Raw genomic sequence first — 24,871 nt, forward strand, 5'->3', positions numbered from 1 at the left:
AATCCTGCATTTTGGTCTTTTTCTATTTTTTTTTTTTTTTTTTTTTAGGACAAACCTCCCGTGTCTTTCTTCATGTCTTAAGCTATGTGTGCACGTTCCATTTCTTCATGTTTTCTCAACTTCCCAAAGGCAAAATTGAGTTATGTAGATTTATATAGAATATACCTGTATGGGATCCTAGATTTGTCTGGTGTCTGGTCTGTTATTCTGTCCAAAGGCAAAATCAACTCTGCTGCTGTGCTTGCTGATGGAATTCGTGCAATTTGGTTTTTTTCCCTCTGTTTTCACTTGAACAACAGAAAAAAGTTTTTTAATGCCTTGACAAAAAGTGCTGTTTTCACCTCTACTTTTAAAAGACTTGTGAAGTGGGTTTGTTTTTTCTTTTTTCATTTCAGCTGGAATGATAAAAGTGAACTTGACAGTAGCCAGGAGAAGTGTGATCCCAAAACTGCTCTCAGGGAGCGAATTCAAACTGAACACCTCATATTTTACTATTTAATGCACTCTTGAGCCAGAATGTCTCTTTTATAGAAAATACTCTGCTTTTGGGTTGTGTGTTTTTCATAAACCTGCTGCAAATCCAATCTTGATGGTATAAACTAAGTACATGGCACCGTCAGTGTCAGGTCAGGGTATCAGGACAGGGAGGGTACGTTTTGGGTGCCTGCTCTTGCTGTCTTGATTGGTTTTTGTCTTCTTAGAAGTGATGCCTGTCTCTGATCTGAGCTATGGCTTTTCTGTTCCTAGATTTATATGTCAGTGAGGAATTTTGGAAGCTAGAAGTAAGTGTGTAAATGTACTTTTACATGTAAAGTTACTTCATAAGTAATTTCATTTTTCTCTATGCTCTAGAAGCCTTAAAACAGTAACAACTTCTAAAGAAACCTTTATGCATCATCATTTGTGTCTTTTTTCTGTTGGCCTTTATTTCTTCTTGTGTACTTTGGATTGTGAATTACAAAGAGATAATTCCTATTTAGCAAGTTATATTGCTACTATCCTAAAAGATATTAGGATCTGTTCACTATGTGATCTGGCCAGTTCTTTTGCCATTTTATTTCTTTATCTTATAAAAAGTGGAATTCTGGCTTTATCGTTACAAAAATAAACAGTAAATACATTTATATATAATTGCTACATCTCTGTTTTGGCTGTTCCATGAAAACCACAACCCTAAGTTTCAAGACATTTTGAGGGTTCAAATGTGCACCTATCCGTTAATCTGTTAATACTTAGAAAAGTTCAATTATTTAATTACTTGTCAAAATTAATATTTAAAAATTTCTAATGTGTTGCTCACTATAATTTTAAGCCTCCTCCTAAAGAATCAAGCAACATTATGTGGTAGGGGTAGTTTGCCATGGCAGCACTCACTCCTCTTGGGTGAGAGCTCCTATCCTGTGTAGGAGACGACTGAAGTGTTTCCCTTCCTTCTTGACAGACACTACCTGCAAGAACCGGCCCCTCGACCTTGTCTTCATTGTAGACAGTTCCCGTAGTGTCCGACCTGAAGAGTTTGAGAAAGTGAAAGTCTTTCTGTCAGAAATGATTGATACCCTGGATGTTGGGGAAAGGACGACGCGTGTGGCGGTCATGAATTACGCGAGCACTGTCAAGGTGGAGTTCCCCCTCCGCACCCATTTCGACAAAGCCTCTCTGAAGGAGGCTGTGTCTCGCATTGAGCCCTTGTCTGCTGGCACCATGACTGGCCTTGCTATCCAGACTGCTATGGATGAAGTCTTCACCGAGGAAATGGGCACCCGGCCAGCAACCCTCAACATCCCCAAGGTGGTCATTGTTGTGACAGACGGACGGCCACAAGACCAGGTCCAAGAGGTGGCAGCGAGTGCCCGGACAGCTGGCATTGAGATCTACGCGGTTGGGGTGGACCGGGCAGACATGCAGTCCCTGAGGATAATGGCCAGTGAGCCACTAGATGAACATGTCTTCTATGTGGAGACCTACGGTGTGATTGAAAAGCTGACATCGAAATTCAGAGAGACTTTCTGTGGTAAGGGGGCCAGTCCAGGAGGGTAGTGTAATTTGGCTCCTTTTGGCTTCTACTGTGGTTTCGCTCCCTAAGAAAGAAGTTCTTCTTTTTCAGCAGTGTTATGTATCACATCTAAACATTTCCTTTGCCATCCATTGGGTAAACAAGCAAACCCTTTTATTCAGTGGAGGCCAAGTAATGACCTTTCATTCTGAATAGCGACCTTACCACGTAGGTAACAGACCTGACTTGAGTGGACCTCCTTGTGCAAGTGGTCAGATTTAGTGCCAGAGAAATCCCGGCAATCTGGACGGGGTCTGGCTGTGTATATTTACTGACTTACCGAGAGCACACACCAGAGCTCTGCAGGCTGCTCATTTCTTTTCCCATCTCGCTGGGAAACCAGGAGGGTAGGAATGTGGAGCTGAAGGGCTCCTTATAGGTTCAGAGTAGGAAAGTAAGCTGGCAGGTGAACCACCATGCTGGCTTCAGAAATCTGGTGCAGGATGAAGTGTCCAAGCCCAATGGCAGGTCACCTTGGGACAGGCTTTCACTCATTAGGCACTGCTGTGCTTTTTCAGTGTGCCAGGGTCGCACCTCTCTCTGTTTCTCTGCAACTTGATTTAGACAAGGAACTGTGGGATGGGATGAATTATCTTCGCTCTTTCAGGGCTGATCTTGGAAAAATGCTGGATGTATTTGGTTTAGGTTAGAACTCCACTGATGTTGCTAGGCCAGAGGGGATGGTTATTGTCATTTATAGAAAAAAAAATCATCTGGAGTATTTAGAACTGCCTATAGATAGCTGTAACACAGCCCTACTCACAGAATTCACGCCAAATTTTTGACAATTAAGAAACTTGTACAAATCTTGTACAAATCTACTTTGTACACATAATTGTCAAAAAGTTGGCAATGTGTTACTCTGTTATTTCAGAGCCTTACTAAAAATTACCCCCATACCTTTTGAGTATGTTTTGAGTCAATAGACCTCTTTCTCTAGGTATGAAATAAATGTGTAGGACCATCTGCAGACAGGACAATTTGCCCAATAACTAGCATAGGAAATGCCTTGAGGTTTGGCTTGACACCATGTTGTGCTGCTGATGTGACCAGATCCTCTCTCTGGTAGCTGGAAGTGGGCACAAATACCCACCTAGCTGGACATGTATGTGTGCTGTGAACACAGCACTAATTTTCCACCTATGTTCTTGCCAAAGCAAGTCCTTTCATAGGACCAAAGAAAAATCTCTTGTTCTTAAGAGTAAATTTACTGTTTATTGTACTGAAACACAGAAATTATGCCCCTGCAGGGCTGGAGGGTAAATCAGAGAGCTCACACATGTACACTTCCAGTGTAACTCTGAATTGCCTGTGTGCAATTAGCCAGAATCTGTGGGATTCATGAACAAAGACAGGGCACAAGACATAGTTTTTAAGAAAGTTCCTACAAACCAAATGAATCTAAGAGGGTCTTGTAAGTGTGGTAAACTGGGTCCTTTTCCAGCTCCAGACTGCTTTTTGGTCAGAATTCTGGACTCACCAGTGACAATTTGCTTTTAACAAGGTAAATAAATTTGTTTGTTAGGGTGAACTGAAAACAGGAAAACTAATGTTCAGGGGAAAACCAGTTTGCTAAGATCAAGTTCTTGATGCATTGAGAGCATTATTCAATATGAGACCATCCCAGAGATGGAAAATCTTAGCGTTGAATTGCTGTCCAAGTCAGTGGACGTTTGACTTTCCTACCACAAAAATCTGACCATTTGAGTCTGAGCTTCTCACTTATGCTTGAAAATATCACACCACAGATTTTGTTCATAAATGATGGAGATTAATTCTCTTATTCCCAAGGGTGTATCAGAATGAAAGGGCGCTGTCTTGGTTTGAAATTTGTTTTTACCTAAGGAAAATGTTGCCTTGTTTTCAGACATCATAACATGAGAAGGTTCAAGCACTCTTGCTTCTGATTACTTATCTCACCACTGTTGCTTTGGAGTTTGATTTTACAACTCCAAATGTAGTCCATACCCACATTGTAAGTACTAGTCTAAGTAAAATCTCAGGTAAAAACATACTTGTCTTCCCATTTTTCTTCTCTTTTGTTTCTTCCTTTCTTTACTTATCGTCCCTGTTTTTTTTCCCCTTCACGTTTTTTAACTCCAATGTATTTTCCCACTCCTTCCCTCTCCCTTTCCCTTCCCCAATTTAGTAATCTCAAAAGCGTTTAAGTGAGTATCTATGTTTCCTTTACAGTCTGTGGAGATAAACAAGGGCATCTTTAGGTGACCAAAGAGGAAGCAGATCACTCGAGAAGCAGCTAAATACACTTGAGAAAAACTGGTCAGGAGTTAATTAGCTACATAGTCTGTGAAGGAAAAGACTGTCAACACATACAGTGCATTGCACAGTCATTTTGTCTGCCTTGTCACCACAGCACACTTATATCAGCTGCATATCCATCATGCTGCTTTCATGTCACTGTTTTGTCTGTTCTCAGGGTGAGACAGCCTTACTGTTTGCTGGGGAATCAGTGGATCCTTGAAAACTGAATTTTATTTTGTACTTTGCAGTTTCAGCTTCTCGTTGGTTCTCTGAGATTCGGACATTATTTCTGTACTCCCCTTCAATGAGGAGTTTCATGTGCCTGTATAGCTACCTTACTGTAGAGACTTTCCTGCATATCATCCTTTGGTTTTGACTTCTAAAATCTGATGGGTCAAGGCACCTGCAGCCCTCACACGCCCCATCTTGCACTGGTGGGTTTCCTTGCTGGCTGATACATATGGGCCATCATTACACAGACACACTCTTTATTCATGGGAAGACAGTATGTTATCCTGCTGCCTCTGAGTAATTTTTCTGTTCCTTTTGGTCTTGATCCTCTTTCTGTTTCTCCCCTCCCCTCCTCTCCATTCCCATCTCCTCCCTTCTATTTTCCTTTTCCTTTTCCTTTTCCTTTTCCTTTTCCTTTTCCTTTTCCTTTTCCTTTTCCTTTTCCTTTTCCTTTTCCTTTTCCTTTTCCCTTTCCCTTTCCCTTTCCCTTTCCCTTTTCCTTTTCCTTTTCCTTTTCCTTTCCCTTTCCCTTTCCCTTTCCCTTTCCCTTTCCCTTTCCCTTTCCCTTTTCCTCTCAATTAATTTAATTTTGCTTTCTGTTACGTTTCAGTTTACATGGGAGTGTTTTCCAGTGCGCCAACAACTCATAGATCAGGTTCTGTGCCAGTGAGCTGAAGTTTGTAAGCCACCAGACAGTGACTGATACATTTTAGCATTATTTCAGCTGGTTGTCTGTAATAGAAAGGACTGGGTATAAAAAGCCAGAAGGTCCTTTTCATTGCTGATTTCTCATTTCCAGTTAAATGTTACTAAATGCTTAAAATCTCTCCCTGTTGCACTTTTTCAATTCATCTTCTCCTCTGCCACCTCAGGTGGTGAGTTATTTCAGTGACATTTATGACCTCTCCCTGTTGGCTACAGAATGATGCAAAGGAGAGCTGTAAGTTTTTGAGACAGTGACACAGCATTGACATTTACTACCACTAATCCAGCAAACAGTGCAAGATGTACTTCTGTAATCATGAATGATTAATGACTGTTTCTTTCCTTTGGGATGACCGAAGTACCTTTCTGTGAATGCCCTTTGTAGCTGTGAATGTGTGTGCCCTCGGGATCCATGACTGCGAGCAGTTCTGTGTGAGGAATGGCAGATCCTACCTCTGTGATTGCTACGAAGGCTACACTCTGAATCCAGATAAGAGAACCTGCTCAGGTATGTTCATTTGGTGAATGTGAGCAACTAGAAAAAAAATTCACTTTTTAACACCATAATTGGGTTTGAGAAGCTCCTTGTGTGCTACTGTTGAAACACTGAACATCTGTATCTTTTTCAATAATAATAAATCTAGTAATGAATAATGAATAAAAATCTGCTGCAAGTAATGGTGAGAAGTAGTTTGTTTGCATCACCATCCTTTTTAATTATGCCTACAGATCCATTCATGAGGGGCAGATGTCAAAACAAAGTCTTCAGATGCAGACACTGTATAGATATTTTCTCCTACCACTTGTTCTAATTCCTTCAATTAGTATTGCCATTTTTGAGCTGACTCCAAATCGAAATATATTAAAAAATGTGAATGTGCACTCCATCTGAACTACTTTTTATTAACAATGAACTGTTTCTCTAATGTGCATCTTGCAGCTGTGGACACGTGTGCGCCGGGAAGGCACGACTGTGATCAGATCTGTGTGAGTAACAACGGATCCTATGTCTGTGACTGCCATGAAGGCTACACCTTGAATCCAGACAAGAAGACTTGCTCAGGTAAGAATTAAAGGCTACTTGAATATATGAAACCCATGGAGATATGGACATGTTTTCTTTGACTTACCCTCATTATTTCTACTTGAAAAATTGCTTATAGACATCAATCCTTAAAATGAGAACTCACCTGTAGACTTTCCCCTTGGTTCCAATAGCAACAAAATTGCAATTTTCTTTATATTTGTTCATTAAAAAATGCAATTTGGCACTTACCTACCATTTCATGGTCTTCACAGTATTTCATAAACATTGCTTAACTGCTTAGTCTGACACAGGGCAGGTTATTGCTCGTCTTGTTTTTTTAGCTTCATCCTTACTGGGAATGTTCAGGACTGTTGGAATTTCTGATGAAAGTAAGAACTGCATGAGATGTGGTATAGTCGTGTCTTGCAGTCCTGGTATCTGCCTTCTCCATTAAATAATTAGTAACTGAATTCAGCTGTCTGCAGCATAATACAATAATGTAGTAGGACACTGGTTGATTTCTAATTAAATTGTAATTATAAATGCTGAGCATTTAAAACTCTTGAGTGTCTGGGAGAGATTAATCGGTTTCTTTTCTTAACCATGGTTCACCACAGCCATGGATATGTGTGCATATGGAAGGCATGACTGTGCACAAGTCTGTCTAAGTAACGATGGATCCTACAGCTGTGGCTGCTATGAAGGATACACTCTGAATCCAGACAAGAAGACTTGCTCAGGTAAAATCTGATTAGGGAAATACTGTGCTCAGCTAAAAGCAAGTAGCTTTTAAAAATCAGGTTAACTTATGTTATTTTCCTGATAAATTATCTAAGAATTTATGTACAACTGCTTAAAACACAGGACTACTTTGTTTCTTCATATGAACAGTAGTAATTTCAGACCCATGGCTCTTCTACAGTTGTGTGAAGCTTGTATTTGGTAATATTAAAATACCATTTAGCATATCCTTGAGGACTTCATAGTATTTTTACACCCATGGAGCACAAATTCCCATATCCAGTATGCGATGTGCATTACCCGTGTCAGAAAACTCTTCAGCAAAGCAGCACAAGGAAATGAGATGAAGGAGAGCAAGGACTGTGCTGGAAGAGAGACTGAAGTCTGTATCATCATGAGTGTGATTGCTCTTTCTGGTGGATGTGTTGAGACCTTAAAAGATAATCCAGTCTTAGAGCTCTAGAGGATGGAGGGAAATGTTCTTTCCCAGTGCTGGTCTCTTGTGGAGAACAGGAGCATAGATGTAACTGATACTTAAGGATATACAAGTAAATATATTGATAATGTGTATTCTATATTTTCTTCATGTCATTAGGGTTTGAACTTCACTGTTAATTTCATTGGATGTCTCACTGATGATTTATTTAGAGAAATTCCTTTTTTTCCCTAGTTGACTATAATCCTTTTCCTACACACTACACTGTGTGTGACAAAGTGCTGAACTTAAGCTTTCAGTTCCAGGAGGTTCCTAGGCAAATCTCTCCAATTAAGTCGCAGGTCTCACATCTCAAAGAGGTGAAGCCAGAGGGCCTCAGTATTTCTTCCTGTTTAGTTTAAGATCTGATTTTGTAAATATGGTGCCTAGGATTAACTCTCACCTGGCATTATAGAGAGGCAATAAACATGTGAGGGAATGTAGATTCACTTAGGCATCCCCTTTGGGAGTCCAATCCAAAGCTTATTTCTTAGCACTGATTCTCCTCCTGCATAGTCAAACTTGAAATTATTTTCCTAATATGCTTGCTTTTTTTCCCTTTTGAATCTCATTTTGCAGTATGCTACTAATGATTTCTCAACCATCCAGGTCTTTGTGATAATTATATCACAAAGACACGCAAAGAATGATGCAAAAATAGTCTAGGTCCAGGAGAGGGTACTTTCCACCTTTCCCTTTCCCTTTCCCTTTCCCTTTCCCTTTCCCTTTCCCTTTCCCTTTCCCTTTCCCTTTCCCTTTCCCTTTCCCTTTCCCTTTCCCTTTCCCTTTCTTTCTTTCTCTCTCTCCCTTTTCTCTGTGTCTTCCTCTCTTTCTCTCTTGCTTTCTTTCTCCTTCCTTTATCCTTCCTTGTGCCTTACTGGGCCTCCTTACTGCAAAGATATCCAAATATAGGAACTCCTTCTCAGCTTGCCCTTTCAGAGCTGACGTGTTAAATTTGGCAGAAAACAGCAGCCTCACACATAAAGTGCCCACTTTGTAATGGGCAGTGGGTGTCATGTCTCTTTTTTTTAGCAGCCACGTATACATTTCAGTTTATGGTCTTTTGACTCCACAAAACAGTGTCTTCTCCAACTCAATTAGAGCTGAAATAATGCCAAATAGTCTCTTAAAATCCAGATATTTGTTCTCTGAGATTCTGTTGGATAATTGTTTTGTAACTGTGTCCTTGCTAGTTCCATTCCTTTTGCAATCTGTTACAACTACAAAAAAGTGTTGCCAGTATTCAAAAAATTGTATTAATTTTGTGATGTTGATAGCCAGATAAAAACACAATCTGTATACCCTGCTGTGGTTAATGGCATGGTGACATGCAATAAAAACACCCTGGTTTGAATCTAAATGAAGACACGTTTGCAAATGGAAATTACCATCACCAACTCTAAAGGCTGAAGTTTGGATATTTTGATTAATATTCTTCTCTTCTCAAATGCCTCCCCCAGCTGTTGACGTGTGTGCACCTGGAAGGCACGACTGTGAGCAGGTCTGTGTGAGAGGTGATCTGTTCTTCTCCTGTGACTGCTACCAAGGCTACACCCTCAACCCAGACAAGAAGACTTGCTCAAGTAAGACCAGATCGCTGTTCCTTTTCCCCTCACAGCCTCCCCAGCCAAATGCATGTGTTGCAATAGCTCTCACTAGCAGGTTAATATATTTGAATCTGTCTGAGAAACTTTCACATGCATTCAGGTGCTACAAGGCAGTTCTATGTCACTCTGCCTTTTCCACTTTGAGCAAAATTCAGAGATGCAAAGAACTTTATTATGCAACAATGCCAGTAACTACTTATCATTCAGTCTTTGTATCTTAGAACTAAGGCCTTCATTAATTTATGCAATATTCAGCAGTTTGCTGAATAATTGAACTGAAAAATAATTGAAGAGTTGGGGTTAGTCATACTTCGCAGTACTGTGGAACCTGTGTACCACCATGCAAGACAGTTTGATGTGACATCCAACCTTCCAGGCTGAATTTCATGTTTGCTGTTTCTTTCTTTTGCTTCACAGTGATTTTGTGTTACAGTAAAAATGTAATAATTTCAGAAGTGTTTCTTTCCTTCCAGTCTCCTTACTGTCAAGTTATTGTGTACTGGAAACTTTTCCTAGCATTCCTTTGGAGTTCATATGGCACTTCACATCTGATAGAGTTAGGTAGCTGCAGTCAGAGGGACCAAGGACTGAGGTATCCCTTGTATTAATTAATGTATTTATCCACAGTAAGACAATTAGTTTGTCTCACTGCTCCAAGACAAGATCAGTTACACAACTCAGTAGTTCCTGGTAAGATTCATACAGGATAGGCTCCCAGCATGGAAAAGCATTGCCATTGGCAAGCATTAAAAAATGTCATCTTGTTTTCTGATAACTGTTCCTCCAAAGTGCATTCTGTAGGAACTGATGTACATGCACCAGGAACCCATGACTGTGAGCAGGTCCGTGTGAGTTATGGTGGATTATAAACCTGTGATTGCTATGAAGGCTTTACCTTTAATCCAGATAAGAAAACATGCTCAAGTAATAATTTAATGTTGGGGTATTTTTTTTCTGAATATGTTTATTTACTGAAGTATCTCTCTTCAATGCGTTAAATCTCTTTAAGCGTTTGAGAAATGTTCCATCAGCTCGCAAGCTCCCTGGAAGTATAATCCCTTTTCATTCTTTTATGACTCTTTCCACTAGTGTTTTGAGCTAGTTTGGTTCTTCTTTTTTAGTTATAGCAGTTACTGTATTTAAAACTACAGATGACTCTTATCTGTCACCATGCATTTAAGGACTCACTGTATTTAAAAATGCAATCTGTTATAATCTGCATTTCCTTATGAAATGGAAATAACTGGGGGCATTAGCAAGGTGGGGTTCTGGGGTATCTGTCTCTGGGATGTGGGTCTCAATTGTGTACCAGCATTTGGAGGATGGTGGGGAGCCAGAGGGGAACACAACTGGTGTAAGAACTATTGCAGTGCTAAACCCTATGCTCTTGTCCACTCCTCCAAGCTCAGTGGGGCAAGCATGAACTGTTGTCTCTTCAGATGGGCAATAATGGCATCAAATATTGGCCGAACCTGATGTAGATAAGTTAAGTTGGGTTGACAGGGATCTCAAAAGGTACCTAGTCTGACCTCTGGTTCAGAGCAGGAATAACTCGCCATCACATCAAGTAGCCAAAGACTCTGTGTGAGAGCACAGTTATAAAATAGGTGGATATAGCCAAACACCATCTGCAAAAATAATGATTTCTTGTTGGCCTGGACTTAAACACAAATGCAGTGTAAAAACACAACTTTAGAGTGTTTTGTATGACTTTTTGGGCATCCCAGTGGCAACAGGAATGTCCCATATTTTGAATATCAAATACTGGAAGACTCTCAATTTCACAGAAGGACTGAAGAAGAATTCAGAGTACGCTTGGACAATTGCCAAAGTTGGTTGGAAAAGTAATTTTGTTGAAACAGACAAAATCCAAGGAGGATCTGTATCTGTCATTGGAGAATTTAAATGAGACATAAAAAAATTAACTGGCAGTTGGCTGGAAACCAACCATGTTGGTGTGATGTTTTGAACTGGCCTTCGTCCAGCTGTCTCTTGAACAGCTCTTCTTTGTACATTGACCATAAAGCCAGTGGAATGTTCCAAAGAAGAGAGCTGAACAAATACAGGTCCACTGGAATCAAGGAGACACCGGTTTCAACACTGGCTCTAAGACAAATGAATTTCTGACTGCTAGTAATGAATCTGTTCATTTCCTGCAAAATGGCAATATCAATTGCATGATTGATAACCAGAAAAAAAAAAAAGGAGCCAAACCAATTCAGAACAAAAGAGAAGCGTATCCAGATACAATATTCCCATTGTTTCCTTGTTACAGCACTTTGTTTGACATTGATCAGTTATGCATTTATATATTTACAGAAAAAATAAATGAATAATCTGTTGTCATTGCCTTTGCAAGCAATGTAAAAAAAATACATGAAGAGACAGGTATTACATACAGGTAATACCTCTTGATAACTCGTTGAGAGTGTATTTCATAACTGTAGGCCCTCTTTTAAGAAGTCTTTGCCTTTGGATACTTATTATTCTGGTCTCAGATGTAGATGGTTATCTCACTGCAGTACCTGTGCTGCAGTAGCTGTTGATATGTTTGTTCTCAGCCTGCAGCAAGTGGTGTAGCCTTAACTTATTTACTTTATGTAGTAGGTGAGGTTAAGTTGCCTTTCATGCAGCTAAGAACTCACAGCCATCAGCTGATGCCTGACATTATTATACCACAATGAAATTATCATCTCTCTGAACCCTAGGTTTTTTGTGAATTATGGAGAAAAGGGAATTCTTGAGGACAGCTGAGGCTGCTCCCCTGTTAGTCTGGAAGACTGAGGTCAAGACCTAGGAAAGATTCAATGGAACTATAGTGGAGTATGACATTACTTGTTTTCTCTTTCTTAAGAGACTGGTGACTTCTCTATCACACTAACTGGCTCCTCCAGTGATATTGCTGTGTCTTTCTACTAGATTTTAAATTCATTTGGGCCTATTAGAATGATGTCATTCTCTACATCTATATTTATGTGACATTGGAATGGATTTGTGCCCACACCTCTTGAACCAAAAAAGATACTCCCTATGCATACCTATTGCCAAGGTTAGAGACAAAGAGTACTTGTGGGGTAACACACATTGATGATTTAGCTGAACTTCTGATGCAGAGTATTTAAAATTAATACACAAGCTCCTGCTTTCATTTTTTGGTATTATTTACCAAGAGGTAAATTCAATTCTTCTAGTTCCTTCCCAAGCTGAGACTTATGTATCTAAATTCTACCCACATCTCAGAAACTGATGCAAAGCAATGAATTTCTGGCACTGACCTACTCTTTGTGTCTAAAATCACTATGTGCCTTCTTGCTTGGCTTAAAAACTCCTGGGGGCTTAACTTTGGACTAGTGCATTCTCAGAAGTCTTGTGTTTAGGAGTGATGGGTACACCAAATGTCACTACAATACAGCTTTGACAGGGCAGCAACCGTGATTTTGTATAAATAGATTTAGATTCTCTTAAATATATTTAGATATGAGGAAAAAATCCCTTACTATGAGAGTTGTGAGGCACTGGAACAGGTTGCCCAGAGAAGCTGTGGATGACCCATCCTTACAAGTGTTCAAGGTGGGTTTATGTGGGGTTTTAAGCAACCTGGTCTAGTGAAAGGTGTCCCTGCCCATGGCAGGTGGATTGGACTAGATGACCTTTAAAGGTCCTTTCCAACCCAAACCATTTCATCATAGAATCATTCCTCTGAGGAGAAGCACAACAAGGTAGTCATGACCTTAAATACATCCAAGTGAATAGATTCTGTTTACAGTGATGCCAGTGGCCTTCCTGTGTGGATAGTCTGATGGTCGAAGTACTGCTTCCAAGATGGAGACCTGGACTGCAGGTTCTTCTCAGTCTGCATCACCTGAACACATTCATTTTACTTCGCAGGGTGCCCTACTTTTTCACATGGGGATATTCTGGATGAGAGGGAGAGATAACAGGTGAAGGGAAGATTCGCCCTAGTCTAGCAGTTGGAGCTGATGGGGTAGGTTAGTTGGTCCCTGCACTCACGCCCCTTTTTATATTTTGCTCAATAATGGTCTAATTTAAAGAGTGCAGAGGATCCAGGTAGGCAGGAAAGGAAGTCCCTGCTCTGCCTCCTTCTTCATTAGAGTCAAGCTCTCTCTTTCCTGTCCTGGACTGTGACACTCAGGTCTCTGGCTAGACACCAGCCCCTATTCACTGCCATCCCTCCTTCCCAACTGCCCTGGGTTGCAGTGCTTTATGTAGTCTTACAGCATGGGTTCGATTCCTTTTGCAGAATCAAGCATTTTCTTGGGATCTAAATGGTCAGTAATTGTAATAAATACTCTAAATGCTGTTTTCTCTCTTAGGGGCCATAACGAGCAGTCTCGTAACAACTGAAGAGTCCTGTAAGTGTGAGGCCATAGCTGCCCTCCAGGACTCGGTCACCTCGCGCCTTGAAGCTCTGTCCACAAAATATATCCTTTTTCTTACCTGAGCTCCTGCATTCAGCACTTTACTGGTATTTCAGAGGTAGCTGTTTTGATATAAACCAGGGAAGAAATATCCCTCAAAAGAGAAAGTATTTTCCATGTGATTTTAGAAAAATTATGGAAAAAAATCTTGGTTGTTGCAAACACCACTATGTTTTCACATTTCACTGAAGAGTGTATCATGACACAGATATAACAAATATATATGGCCACATCCCCTAGACTACATATGCCATGTTGAACATCAAGCACTGATCTATTTATAATTCTTCCAGATGACTTTTACTGTTACAACAAATGCTCACTTTTGAGCACTCCTATTATGTCCCAAAACTTTAGAGACAACTTCACAGTGTGACAAGAGTCCTCTTAGGTGTGGTATTCCTCTGCATCCCATCTGCAGAGACAGGCACTGTCCCAAGCGATTTTCATGCACCTTCTGTTCTGTGAAAATGTGCAAGCCTATTAATAACCAGCTCCTGGGATATAGAAAAGTGGGAGAGCTGCAATGCAGGGTGCCGAGAAATGTGGTCAGCTCCCAGATTCAACATTCCACAAACATGTGGGAGAAAAATACCCAAACAACATACAAAAAGAAAGCGGTGAACTCTGTGGTACCACACAAACCTGAATGCTGGAATAAATGCCCTCAGATGACATGGCAGGAACTAATAACTGGAATTTAAAGTTGTGGTCCATCCTAAGCCATAATTTTTAAAGTGAAAGTGGTTGATCACTTACAATTTACCAAAGATTGTGGCAGATTTTCCTTGCTGGAACTTTTTGAAACTGCATTTTTTTTTTCCTCTAAAAGGTGCTCTTGTTCAAAGAGGGATTGATTTAGAGGAGTGTTATGTCAGTGGTAGTCATCCTGATCCCAGGGGCTTCAAAGAAGTATGGGCCATTTAGGATTAATCAGAGAAGGAGAGCAAACTAGTAAGTTTTAGACATGAACTCATAATTTAGACAGATAAAAGAATTTTTCAGTTTGCCAAAGTTTCTGGAAGTCAAATGAAAACTTCTGCCAAGGACAAAAGGCTTTCCCAGAGCTTGAATAAATTCAAAGTTATTTTTATGAGATCTAATTGCAAATCTCTCTTCTTGCACTGTGTTTGGAGTTCAGTTTATCTGCCTGGGAAAATCGAAGGAAAGACTGATTTTTTTGGATTATAATATATATTTCTGGGAATCTAAGTAGTTAAAAGTGAACAGTAAGATAATTAAACCTGTAATGTCATCTTAGAAGTAGCATGTCCTTCAGAGATCAATTTTTCTGCCTCAAGAGCTAATGCTAAGCAAAAAAATGCAGTGGTTTCAAGTTAGGATTTTACCTGATTATAAAGAATAGAGGCTTCCTTTCAGAGTTTTTCTTTGGTAGACCATTTGTATCCCTAGCATCGTTTCAAGACAACCTGGAAAACACAGCACAGACAATCATCTGCCACTTCTCAGCCCGGAATGTCACTTGGTCCAATTCCTTCTAAGAAGTGAGGGTTGTTGAGATTATTTGGGAAGGTGCCAGACCTTGACAGGTCTCTAAAATGTTTTGAAATCTGTGGTTCAAGCATGTATTGACCTCATCTAGAAAACAGATTGTGTGTTGAAATGTGTGTTGAAAATGCAGCAATGAGAAAGATTAAAAATAAAACAAACCCTATAGCCATCTATTTTATTGCCCTTAACAACTGGCCACTAGATGAAGTGTCTGAGAAGCTGCGGGCGCATCAAGACAGACAGCAGGTTGTCTGAGTTATCCTTCTGCTTGATTTTAAAATAATCTTTCAGAATCAAACATTTTTGTAGTTTTTTGCTTTACTTTGTTGCACAGCTTACAAAACAGGAGTTGGTTTGTTATTATTGACAAGTGCCAAGAAGACTTCATGAAGAAAACAGTCTTGAAAATACAGTGACCCTGAGGATCTTCATGTACAGTCACTTCATAGCCATAACACTACACCTGCTGTGCTTCAGTTCGTACTGCAAGTAGTGCAGCAGATACTGCTTTTCTGCAGTAACTGCATTTTTTATTCTCTTACTTCAAAGTAAATACAGAAAAAATGAATGGATACAGTATATCACATTATATAAAACTGTGAAACGGCAAGACAGAGAGAAAAAAATGTGCCTATGTCTTTTGTCTGTTAAATGGAAAAGTAAGTTGGGATCTTGTAACTTATTTTAATAAAATACAGTATGATACGCCCATTGATGTTGGAAGTGTTTTTGTATACAACTTAAAAGATGTGTGTTATGAAATAAAGGGTTTAAAAAAACAAAGAAACAAAACTTCAAAGATAAAGGAGGCATAAATGGGAGAAATTCACAGAATTAAACAGGATACTGTTCCCAAGTCACATAGCTGGAAAAAGAAGCATTTGATTTTAAAACCTACAAGTACTTATTAATATAGGTAAAAGGTTTAACAGTAATTCCAAGCATTAAAAATGTTGTTTAACATTCAGAATGGTAACAGATATTCTCCAATTTAAGGTTTTTATCCTGCAAGATTTACTTATTAGTCAATTAGTTATTATTAGTTAATCATTCCTGTTGTCATACCAAGGACTTTACTGAGACTACTTCTGTCTATTGTGCTTGTAGAAGAAAACACACACGCTAACAATTAAAAAAATTAATTGTGAAAGGAATCTACTACTTTTGTACACTGGCATTTATAATAATCCAAATGCTTTAGAATCTATATTTAGAGTCAAAACTATGATCTAGTTTTTTTAATCAAAAAATTCCAACATATTTTGTAGAGCCTTGCAATGTAATTACATAAAATATCTGGTAACTGGTTTGCCAAGGACATATTAATGACTTCTGTGCATGTTTCATACCCTGCACATAATAGATACAAACAAATCCAATTATGTTCACTGCACATGGGAGTGAGACTTCAGGTATGTCTATACATTAATGTTAAGTTGGAATATAACACTTAATAGCACAAGTGAACAGTTTCAGCAAGGGCTAAAAACCAAACTATAAACTGTCCAAGGATGCTGGATTGGACTGTGGTCGATATTTTATGATGTATTCCCACTGGTATTAATTTGCTGTTGTTCAATTAGTAGGACAACCTGTTTCATCAAAGTGTTGTGTATGCATATATTTTTTTTTCTCTGAGTCGGGGAGGTTTATATCCAGCACTTTCCTTACTTTCATGTCCTCTGTTTAGTCATGGGTATTATACAGGGATTTATAGGGCCAGAAGTATGCCTTGGCCTCCATAATTGGTAAGAATAAGCAAGCTGTAAATCTAATGCAAGACTTTACAACTTTTTGGCAATTGAGAGTGGATGACATCAGTCCCATTTACACTAAGGCCAGTTGTCAGATGAGATGTAAAATTTTATACCATAATGAAAATTGTCCTGGAGGCCAGATGTGTCTTGCAAGCTGTCAGCTGGGCAGGCTTTGTTTCATGCACTAGTATTCGTAACTCCATTTTATGTTACAAATGATAGTATTTACATTCAATTCCTCTGAGCAATTATCTGTCTCACTTTTTAAGTACCAGGTAAACTAAGGGGATAAAACCAATTTTTTTAAAACTATGACATATTGTTGTCCAGAAAAATGGGATTCGTTACCCTGTGTGCCACAAGCCAATAATTACACACTCAAGAGAGACATTGATTATTTAGATGGATACAAATTCTCTTAGACACATTTAGATACGAGGAAGAAACTCTTTACTGTAAGGTGGTGAGGCACTGGCACAGGTTGCCCAGAGCAGCTGTGGCTGACCCATCCCTGGAAGTGTTCAAGGCCAGGCTGGATGGGGCTCCGAGCAACCTGGTCTAGTGGAAGGTGTCCCTGCCCATGGCATGGGGATTGGAACTTAAGGGTCCCTTCCAACCATTTGTGATGCTATGTTGATAAAAGTTACACTACAAACGCCGCGCGCAAAGAACTTGGGGTTCACAAGCTTTGCGATTTGCCTTCGCGTAGAAGCAGAGTGACCTTTATTAACGCATAACCAAGCCGAGCACTACCGCCAGTGGCTGTGCCGCGCACGGAGCCCCTGCCAGAGCCCACAGCTCCACTGCCCCGCTCCCTCACCCCGCCCCGGCACATCCGTCGCGCGGCGGGCGGGCACAGCCCGCTATGCGCCCGTCCGCTCCTCTCCGGAAATGCGCATTTCCGCGCCCGTCCAGGGAACCGGCGGCCGCGCTGCCGGTCGGGGGCCCGGGCCCGCTCCCTTTGCTCCGCCGCGATGTTCATCTACCTGTGCAAGAAGGTGCTCCTGGGGCACGGGGGACACGCGGGGCGCGGACGGCTCTGGGGGAGAGGGAGCTCCCCACTCGCCCCCCGTCTCAGCCGGGAGCTCCCCGGGATCGGGAGCGCGGAGCCCTGAGGGACCCGCCGGGTCTCTCCCGCTGCGGGCCGTCTGGTCCCGGTGCAGCGCTTCCCAGAACGCTGCCCTGCTCTGTCCCCTCAGCTCCATCGGCCTGGGATTGGGGCTTGGGGTTCGGTCTCCAGTGTTCCAGCTGCTCCCGCAGCTCCGCAGCTGCTCCCTCGGGATGCTTTGGACACGGCTGGAGACCGAAGCCCTGTGCACTGTGTGACCCCTCTGTCCTCTGTCGGCACACCTTTGAAGGTGTCCTGATATTCTTATTTACTGCATGTGTTCGACTGCTCGAGTGTGGCACAGCTCCACTGGTGCTTGTAGTTCTGTCTCTTTTTGCGTGTACTGCTCTGTTAATAGAAATAAATTTGTCTCACGTGCTATCGTAGGTGTCTTTGAAGTGTTCAAGTAGGGCATGTGAAATAAAACGTGATTCTTGCAACTGTGTAGAGATACAAAGGACTTCTTTTTCAGATTGCAATTCCCGGTAATGTTCGCTTAAAATGTATTTCCTGGAATAAGAATCAAGGTTTCATAGCCTGTGGTGGAGAGGATGGATTGCTGAAAGTTCTAAAATTAGAAACACAAACAGGTAAATGAGGGTTTTTAATTTTTTTTTTTTTTAAAGAACAACACCCACCACACTTTAGAAAGTATAACTTCCTGTTGATATGGCATGTGTTTTAAATGTGTACCTGGCTAGTTACATGTTTGCACTAACATAAAATGCTTTCATTACTTTAATTTGAACAGTTTTTCTTCAGCTGGTCTTACATGATGCATTTGTAATTTGCCTATTATATCTCCTGATGTTATCTTCAGTGCTTCTGCTTCTTTTTTCAGGGCATATATTTAATTCCTGTTCTTTTTGTGTAGGCTTTCCCTTTATTTTGGAACTTTCTTCATGATTTCATGATTTTTGTTTGAATGCTCTCTGTCTGCCACCTTAGTAATTTCTGGGAGAAAGCTGTGTATTTTCATTTAAATAAATATGTTCCAAGAAAAGTAAAATCTATTCTCAAAATTTTTTAAACCTTTTTCTGAATGTAATAAAATGTGGTAACCACAGCTGTTGTTGTGGGGGATTTTGTTTATTTTGTTGTGTTTTTTTTTCCTGAAAGAGTGCTAGACCATGAATCATATATCAATTTGGATGACAGATGTCAATAGTGAACACATTGAGCTGACGGGTGGGAAATTCAGCCTGCAGTTATCATTTACATACTTTTAGGTGATTTATTGATGTAAATAGTGATTAGAGCTGCAGTATTCATAGAGACACAATAATATGTATGGTTTGCTAGGTTTATTTTTATATGATTTTTGTTATTTTAGATGAAGCAAAAATAAAGGGACTGGCGGCTCCTAGCAATGTTTCTGTCAATCAAACTCTTGAAGGTCACAGTGGTAAGTGTATTTAGGCATTTAATCTACCTTTGGTTAGAAAAAAAGATACAAGATTTTGTAAAGCTGATAGAGTAATTTTGGTATAACTTTTTATTTTAAGCCTGAAATAAAGGTTAGCAGTATTCAACTTGGGTATGTAACAGCTTGGTTGTCAATTTTTACCACATTATCTGATGAAAGACCTGCAGTCAATATTTCATGATCTTAAGTGAATCACTGGGCTGGGAATCAAACTAATGCAGCCTTCCCTCAGTTCTCCTGGCTGATTTTGTATGTGTGGAGCAGAGTGCATCCTGCACAGAAGAATCTCTGCTCTGCCTGGTATGATTTCCAGTTTGCTTATGGAAACTGTCCAGTTAAGTCTGAACTTGGACATCACGGCCTAACTTGTGTTTTGTATTACCTCAGTTTTGGTTTTTCCATATTATTTGGTGCCCACTCATCTTGAGAAGGAAATGTTGATTTCTATTTAAGTGGGTGATGCTGTTGTATGTGCTATACATACAAAGAGGGACTTTTGTTGTTGCTTTTGGGTTTTTCTTAATTGTGCAGTGTTACTGGTATAGTACTTGTTGTCTCTGACTTCAGCATGGCTAATATGGAAGTGCTACTCTGTTGTGTGGGACAGGAATATATTTTTAAGTATTTACATAAAAGATCATGATACGTTTGCTTCTGTACATTTGTTCACACACTGCCTTGGTAGATGACAGATAAAAAATGCTTTATGGTAGAAAAGATAAACTGATAGGCAGTTGATGCTGAAATTGGTGAATTAAAAAAAAAGAACAACAATTTTCTGTCACACTGTATATATAAAGTTTTAAATTCCATATGATAGGGTAAAATCTGAAATGACAATAAAAGCCTTAAGCATTTTTTCTAGTGATTCATATGTGGATAAGTCCATTTGGTTTGTTTATATAGTGTCTGTGTGATTTGCTTATATGTTATGGTAATTTTACATTTTCTTCTGAGGAAATCAAAATTAGTTCAGTAAACCTTAACTCTGTTTTAAATATATCTTCATTTTCCCTTTATTGATGAATTACAGAATGTATACATGCTTAAACTGCAGTATAGTATACAGACAAAGTTTATCCCATGGACAACGGGATATGAAGAGAATGCTAAAATCCTTGCATTATTTGAAGAAATTGACTTTTAATGAGGATTTGCATTTGAAACCTGACAAGAGTCAGGTTATTTTAGAGACCTGGTTAAATAGGATTGGAACAAATAAATTGTGAGGATACACAGAAAATGGGTGACTAATAGTAATGGCATGAAAAAGCATGATTCAACTTCATATCCAGTAGGGAACTGATGAAATAAGATTTGAAGATGATTCAAGTCAAATATTTATGAGTAGGATCCCATATGAGACTTGAGGGTCTGACAGAGTTGTGTGTAGAGTGCTCTTGGTAATTGTGAAGGAGATTTTGTTTTAAAAGCGCAGCACTAGTGAGGATCAAATTATTAAGAGAAAGGAAAAAACCACAAATTCCTATGACAGTGAAGATTTGTCAGTGTCCCAGACTGTCAGAGGCGGTCAGAAACCACCATTATTTGGGTTTTGCTTGGAAGCAACATTCCGAGCAGGATTTGGAGCGGATGTTACTCAAGTAGGTGAATACAGAAGCAAAAGGAGCTGTTGAGCAGAATTTTGAAAGAGGAAACCAATGGTACAGAAAGAATACAACTAAGTCAAAGTCAGCAGTGTAAATCTGTGAAAAGCTTCATGTTGATTGAGAGGTTTTTGTTAACTTACTTAAGTAATGTCAATTAAAAATTTGTATCACTTTCTAGGTTTTGTGCAGGTTGTGACATGGAATGAACAGTATCAAAAACTGACTACTAGTGATCAAAATGGCCTCATCATTGTGTGGATGCTGTACAAAGGTATTCTGCAGGATAAACTTGAGATGGGATAATATTCCATGTTGTGAGAAATGGTTTTTTTTTTTTTAGCCCCCTAGAAATTTTTACAGTTCTTTTTCAGAGTTTTTATTTTGCACATTGTAAAGCTCAAAATAGTTTTAAAACAATTCCTGTAATACTTGTCTACAAAAGGCATTTATACTGCAGACCTCCCTTGAGAGAATGTATCAGTTCTTAGCCATATGCTTGATAAACTGCTCTAAATTTCTTATCTCTGTTACTTTATTCCCTTAGAGGAAAATAATATATTGTGCATCAAGCGCAAACATATTGGTAGAACTGCAAGAACTTAGCAACCCTGCTTAGAGCATCAATTAAATACTTCCATAAAAACAATCTTTAGAAATGTTTGATTAAGGCAGTAAACTAATATGACTAAGCAATGTATTGCTGTAATCATCTTTAATTACTCTTGACTTTTTCACAGTTCCATGTACTACTTTGGTGCACTTCAATTCATTTGAAAGCCAGCAAACCTCACAGTCAAGTTAACCACTGCCCAACATATGTGGGAAAAAAATAAAATAAAGGGTTTTCTTTTTCTCTTGGGGATTTTAGTTTAATGAAAAATGAAAACAAATAAAATCTCATCTTAGTTTTGCATTTCAAGAATAATAAATACAACTCAGTTAGTCTTTCTACCTGATATGTGGTGACCACTGTCACATAAATAAGCTCATAATTTAGGGAAATATTCAGTAAATTACATACTACCTGTTCCTAGCAAAGATGGTTGTTCTCTCTGATAATGTTTCCTAGTGTATTCTTGTCAGTTCTGAAATTACTTAAGCACAGAGCTCTTCCTGTAGGGCCCCTCTTGGGCTTTGGCTCCCCTTTCTAATTCTTCATTTGTTAGTATTCATTGCAGAAATAAGCTGCTCACATCTGAACACTGGTTTTCACAATAATTATATCTGTGTCTTCTGGGGGACACTGTCTTGCTAGACTTTTACTGAAAGGGCAGAACTTTCTTTCCAAAGATCAATTCTTTTCCAAAACTTACTGCTTCTGTAGCTTTTTGTTGTATATTGCATTACAGAGTCACGTGTAACTTACTGCATCATGTTTGCTTAAAAACACCATTCTTGGGTTTTTCTATTTCATTGAGCACCTAATTTGATTGCTTGGGAACTTTTATAAGCTGTATTATGTTTAACTTGTGGTTTTTTGCAACATCTTCAGGAATTCATATGGCTAAGAAATATCATTACTATCTCATTTGCATATCTTTTTAACAAAGAGTAGCTTAATTTTGAATTCAGTGATTAGTGTGTATCTTGAATCCTCTAGAGGATTATCAAATCACAAGTGTAACTCACTTTTTCATTCACTACTAATAGGTGCTTGGTATGAAGAGATGATTAACAACAGAAATAAATCAGTTGTTCGAAGTATGAGCTGGAATGCTGATGGACAAAAGATTTGTATTGTATATGAAGATGGAGCTGTGATTGTTGGATCAGTGGATGGTAAAATTTAAGCTCTACTAATTGTTTCGTTGTTGCACAACTTCTGTTTGCAGTGTTATATACACAGTGGCCCTGTTTCTCTAGGTAAATAAAATTAATAGTTACTTACTAATTGTTGCTTTGACTTTCTTTAGCTGTTTTAATGTTTACATCGGTAACTTGCATCCTGTTTTTGATTTTGTGGTGTATTTATTAAGTACAAACAATATTCTGTTACAGGCAATCGCATTTGGGGAAAAGACTTGAAAGGTTCCCACCTGTGCCACGTGGCTTGGTCCTCTGATAGCAAAGTTTTACTCTTTGGAATGGCAAATGGAGAGGTTCACATTTATGACAATCAGGGAAATTTTATTGTAAGTTCATACTGGTGTAATTAAGGTATTAACTTCAACAGGCATCAAAGCTTACTTCGTCTTAATTTATTTCATGTTCATTTGTTTGTTTAGTTGGTCGACTTCAGTACTGAGAACTAGACAGTGTCTTGTGCACAGAGCTTTTATTCAAGAGTTCTATAGCTTTTAATTCTTCCTTTTTTGATAGCTAAATGAATGTCACATCAACTAATGCCTTTTTGCCTTGGAATAGTTACTGAAAATGTAAAAGTAGGAATGGTCACACTAAAGAAATTAAATGAGGCTCTTTAGGACATCTGAAAATCTTTTATTTTTGAAGCTGTTTGTGATGATAGGTCAGATTTAATATTTTTTAGCTATTGTTTTTTTCTTACTTTCATTAAAGTAAGAGGATCTAATTGAAGGAACTAATGCTGGCTTAAAGGATAGTAACTTCTTACAGCTTCTGCTTCTGAAAGTACTAGCTTGCTTTCAGAAAGAAGCAGTATTTTATTTTCCTATTGCTCCTATTATTCTTTATTACATAAGGAATGTTACATGCTTTAGAGAAAACCTGGTAGCAAGTGGGAGAATGAAAGGAGATAACTATAGGATATTATTGCATTCCTACAACCTAGGTTTGTTTGTTTATTTATTTATTTATATTTGTCTACTTCCTTGGACTACTGGAATATGACTATGACAAAATCCTAAATAGAAATAAAACGTTGACTTTAAAAAAAGGTATTTGGGACCATGTTCTTAACTTTCAGATACTTAATATGGCAAATTTTCTTCTCCTTTCCATTGCCTCCCTAAGAAAGTATCTGTTACCCTTCCCATTTTCTCTTCTTTAACCTCCCACTGTATCTTTCTTTCTTCCCACTATGTGAGTCATGATGTTTCCAACTGCTACAAATTACTGAAATTCTTTAAATAATTTGTTGTCACTTCCCCCACCATATCAACAGTATGTATGGTTGTGCTGTCTCTTCCTCTCCCCCCTCTCTCCCACAGGTTACCTGGTATCCCTCTTTGAATTGATCCAGGAATACTCTTACCTTTCAGAAAAAGCCCTTACATGTGTTACCAGGCATCCAAAGCTAATTATTGCAAAAGTTAACTTACTTTAATTGGTATTCTAATTTGGACACTTATTTTTTTCCACTTATTTTTATATGTTATTCAGCAGACTTTTATTAAGAAAATGCTCAGAAATGGTTTATTTTTAAACAAAAAATAACGTGGCCAGGAATGGTTTGAAATTATTATTTTTTTTTTTTTCAAAGCTCCAGCAGGGTTCCATATGTTACACACGTGTGTGTGTGGTGGGGTTTTTTTGTTGTTTGTTTTCTTTGTTTTTCAGTTATTTTTCAAAGACTGAAAATGCCAACGTTAAGGTACTTCTTTATAGTTAAAAATATGTTTTCATATGTCTGATCTGGCTTTGATTATATAAGGAAGTTTTTTAAACCCATGAAATTCAGAGAACTTGAAAATTTTTCTCTGGACAGGAAAACAATTTTGCTTAGGCATCTGGTTTTTTGCAAGCTGTATATGGCTTTAATTAATCATTCTTATCTAGGTGAAAATGAAGCTGAGCTGTTTGGTGAACTTAACTGGAGCATTCAGTATTGCTGGGATACACTGGTATCACGGCACCGAAGGCTACATTGAACCAGATTGTCCTTGCCTTGCTGTCTGTTATGACAATGGAAGATGCCAGATAATGAGGAATGAGAATGACTACAGTAGGTACAAAATGTGGGATGTGAGTTACTGAGCTCCTCTTGACCCAAAATGTCTG

At 39.0% G+C, this 24,871-nt stretch overlaps 2 protein-coding genes across 2 annotated transcripts in view; both read left to right on the top strand.

Moving 5' to 3' along the window:
* The first annotated feature begins 607 nt into the window (after positions 1-607).
* MATN3 (matrilin 3) lies at positions 608-15,720 on the top strand. The gene is made up of 8 exons (XM_029965773.1): positions 608-626; positions 1,442-2,011; positions 5,637-5,759; positions 6,192-6,314; positions 6,896-7,018; positions 8,955-9,077; positions 13,436-13,543; positions 15,252-15,720. The coding sequence occupies exons 1-8, from the start codon at positions 608-610 to the stop codon at positions 15,305-15,307; spliced, it is 1,245 nt and encodes a 414-aa protein (XP_029821633.1). The 3' UTR covers positions 15,308-15,720.
* Positions 15,721-17,735: 2,015 nt separating this feature from the next.
* WDR35 (WD repeat domain 35) overlaps positions 17,736-24,871 on the top strand; it is a 44,231-nt gene continuing 37,095 nt past the window's right edge. Inside the window, exons 1-7 of the mRNA XM_018088801.2 lie at positions 17,736-17,807; positions 18,390-18,507; positions 19,251-19,322; positions 21,132-21,224; positions 22,604-22,732; positions 22,952-23,085; positions 24,650-24,815. Coding sequence (XP_017944290.1) covers positions 17,784-17,807; positions 18,390-18,507; positions 19,251-19,322; positions 21,132-21,224; positions 22,604-22,732; positions 22,952-23,085; positions 24,650-24,815 — 736 coding nt within the window. The 5' untranslated portion in view covers positions 17,736-17,783. The remainder of the gene's footprint in view (positions 17,808-18,389; positions 18,508-19,250; positions 19,323-21,131; positions 21,225-22,603; positions 22,733-22,951; positions 23,086-24,649; positions 24,816-24,871) is intronic.

Source organism: Manacus vitellinus, unplaced genomic scaffold, assembly GCF_001715985.3.
Source record: "Manacus vitellinus isolate BGI_N305 unplaced genomic scaffold, ASM171598v3 scaffold_11_pilon, whole genome shotgun sequence".
Lineage (NCBI taxonomy): Eukaryota > Metazoa > Chordata > Aves > Passeriformes > Pipridae > Manacus > Manacus vitellinus.